The sequence below is a fragment of the Athene cunicularia genome (assembly GCF_003259725.1).
Source record: "Athene cunicularia isolate RWA chromosome 25 unlocalized genomic scaffold, athCun1 chr25_part1, whole genome shotgun sequence".
Lineage (NCBI taxonomy): Eukaryota > Metazoa > Chordata > Aves > Strigiformes > Strigidae > Athene > Athene cunicularia.
The window spans coordinates 58,815-62,199 of NW_020799134.1; the positions used below are offsets into that span (position 1 = coordinate 58,815).

At 61.9% G+C, this 3,385-nt stretch overlaps 1 protein-coding gene across 1 annotated transcript in view; it reads right to left on the minus strand.

Moving 5' to 3' along the window:
• Positions 1–6: 6 nt before the first annotated feature.
• Positions 7–3,385, minus strand: part of NHLH1 (nescient helix-loop-helix 1) — a 6,674-nt gene continuing 3,295 nt past the window's right edge. Inside the window, exon 2 of the mRNA XM_026864030.1 lies at positions 7–3,096. Coding sequence (XP_026719831.1) covers positions 2,298–2,696 — 399 coding nt within the window. The 5' untranslated portion in view covers positions 2,697–3,096 and the 3' untranslated portion in view covers positions 7–2,297. The remainder of the gene's footprint in view (positions 3,097–3,385) is intronic.

Consider the following 3,385-nt stretch of genomic DNA (forward strand, 5'->3'; position numbering starts at 1 on the left):
TTTTTTTTTTTTTTCCGTTCGTTATCTAGTTTTCCTTTCCCAAAAGTGCACAACACAGCAAATAAATAATAACATTTATCAATAAATTAATTCAATAAATATCCTCGTGGCACAGAGACGTGGCTGGCGAGCGGAGGGGAAGGGTGGGCTGCCCTGCTCTGTCTGCCGGGCGATGCGGTGACCGGGGAGCGGGCGGCGGGGTTTGCTGCTCCGGCCCTCGGGGATCCCAAGTGCCCCGGAGAGTCCTTGCGAGACAGAGGTAGCGAATGTCCTCCCTGCTTTTACGGGGAGGGGGGAAATGAGGTACGGAGCGAGGCGTCGCTGGGAGCTGGCGGCAGAGGCTTGGGGGGGGCCGGGATGGAGCCAGGAGGTCTGTGAGGTCCCGGGAAGCCCAAGTGGGGCTCAGACACCCGGCACGGGCAGAGCCCAACACCTCGGGAAGGCAAAAAGTGGAGGGTGGGAGCCTGGAAGCGCTGCTGGGACCCTCTGCTCCGGCTCTGGGGGTTTGCTGGTGTGCGCAGGCCGTGGCACCGACCCTCTCCGACACCCCCAGGTCCGTCTCCCCCAGCACCCACTGCCTGTCTCGCGACGAGACCCAACCCTGTTCCCTGCGGGCCGGGCCCCCGGCCCGGAGCGTTGGCTCGAAGCACAGCCGGTGCTTTCTGCACCGTCCTGGTCCCCCGCCCGGGCTCTGCTTGTGCTCTTGCCACTGCCAGTGCAAAATTAACTCTTAAAACAAACAAACACCCATAAACCAAGGTAAAACATTCACTCCTGCCATGAGTTTTCCCCAGGCTCAGCGCGGCCTTGCTGGAGAAAAGGCTGCTTGGCTCTGCTTCCCCTTCCCACTCCCCCCCCTCTCCCAAAGTGCTGATCCATGTCGGGGGGGGGGCCGGGGAGGGCCCCGGCTGCTGGAAGCTGGGCAGAGGGGCCGCGCCAGCTCCCTCCCCTCTCCAGCCCCGCTGCAGTTTACCCCGGCAGAGCGTTGCTGTGAAAGCTCACGCTGCACCAGTGCTGTACTGGTGTAAACGGGGGGGGCCCGCAGAACCCCAGGGCAAAGCTTCTTTGCCCATGAGACCCAGTGGTACAGGGGAAGGACGCGGTGCGGGGGGGCTGAGCACCAGCATCCCCCCGTGCTGGGCCACGCTTGTGACACCGCTCAGGGCTTTTCCATCAGGAGCAGCGAAGCAGAGGTGGAGGAAGAGTGGGGAGCGATGAAGAGCTGCATGGGGAGCTCTGGTGCTCCGGGGGGGGCGCAACAGGCTGGGCCAGGGGGGCTTCACACTCGTTGTGCACTAGTGCAAAGGAGGGTCAGGCAGCAAAGCCGGGGACGCAGGGGTCTGGGAGCAGAGTGCTGAGCTTTGGGGAGACCAGATGTGCAATGGAGAGACCTCGGGTGCTGCTCCGCCTGGCAGGCAGCACAGCCAGAATTTCCGAGGAATTTCAGGGAATTTCAGAGCATGCCTCTCTGCCCTGTCTGGAGGGGAACCTATCGCCGTCCTCCCCAGGTCCTGCCAGGTCTGCACCACACTTTGTGCTTCCCTTTAGGGTGCAAAAGGCCAGGGCGAACACAGAGGAGCTGCTCTGTGCCCGGGGATGCTCCTGGGCTGCGGTCCCCCGGTGGAGAGGATGGTCCTGACGGGGGTCTGTAAGAGCCCAGCACGATGCCAGGGGCAGAACAGCAGCAAACAGACGAAAATGCCCAGACTGGCCGTGCTGGTGGGGCGGCTGGTGGCAGAAGGTGCAGACAGACAGATGGACAAGACCCTGGGGCCGCTTGATGCTGCAGTGCTTCACAGGTCCATTTTTTTGTGTATAAAAGAGGTGACACGGAGACAGACGTGAGCTCAGTGGCTCCTGCTGTGGGTCAGGGAGCAGACGTGGTGGACAGACTGACGGATGCGGGCTCAGGGTCCCGTAGGCAGCATCAGAAGGACAGACGGACAGAAGTTGGGAGCACGTGCGGCCAGCACAGGCTTCAGGCAGCAGATCCAGCAGGACAGACAGATGGCTGGTGGACTGAACATCCAGGCTGAGTCAGGCAGGATGGAAGGACAGACGGACGTGGGCTTGGCGCTGGGGAAATACAGAAGACAGTTCAGATAGGGGGGAGGGCAGACAGCTGGGGACTTGGTCCATTTGAACAGACGGACGAACACAGGCACAGCATTTTGGATGCCCGACATGTGGTTCAGGTCGTAGATGGACAGACGGACTTGAGCTCTTGGCTCCGATGCCCAGCACATGTTCAGGTAGGAGACACGGCAGACAGAGAGACGGACGCAGGCTGGGGTGGCTCAGACATCCAGCACGTGGTTCAGGTAGGAGATGTAGCAGATGGCCAGGCGAAGGATCTCAATCTTGGAGAGCTTCTTGTCCGGCGGCAGGGTGGGCAGCAGCTTCCGCAGCTCGGCGAAGGCCATGTTGAAGGCCTCGACGCGGATGCGCTCCCGCGTGGCGTGGGCTGTCCGGTACTTGGCCGTGGCACGGCGCCGGCGCCGACGCTCCTCCCGACTCAGGTGCTGTAGGTCTTTCTTCACCGTCTCGCCCTGCTCGGCTACCCGGGACTGAGCGCACAAGCCAACGCTGCCGGTGTCCTCCGCGCTCCCCGCGCGGCCGCAGTCGCTGAAGACGGACTCGGACTCGGAGTGTGTCGGGGGCAGGTCGATCTCTGTCTGGTCCGAATTGAGCATCATCGTCTCGGAAGAGGGGTGGACAGACAGACAGATGATTCAGAGATGCAGGATGGCCGGAGGATAGGGAGACGGACCGACCCAGGCACGACGCTGAAGCAGAAGGTCTCTGGATCACAGCAAGCCCCTGGTTGTTCTCCTCCTCTTCCTCCTCATCACACACGGTCTCTGCAAGGGAATGCCAAAATTTTCCCTTTTCCCTGGAGCACTCGTGGGGCGGGTGACGACTTTCACAATCAATAACGTAAGGGAGATGGCAGGATGCATATAAAATAAATAAATTAAATAAATAAATATCCTCTGTGCGTGCGCGTGCACAGAGTCCGCGGGCTCTTCCGTGAGGCCGGGGCAGGACCCAGTTGGGGAGACGTCAGGTGTCAGAGCCGAACTCCTCCCGCACGCTCTAGAAAACAGAAGCACAGGGGCTCTCAGCATCACCCGGCTCCCGGCGGACAGGCGAGGCGAGAGCGCGGCCGGTCGCTCCCCTCGCCCTGCGGCGCTGGCCCCGGCCTGAGCGGGGCACAGCCTGTGTCCCCCCACCCCCCAGGATGGGGCTCCGGGTCCCCTGTCAGGAGAAGGAGCCGGTGGGGGTGGCTCCGGGGGAAGGTGGGAGCCATTTCTCCTGGCTCTCCGGAGAGATGACAGGTGGTGGATGAGCGAAGGGGAAAAACAGAGTGCAGGGGCGAGAGGAA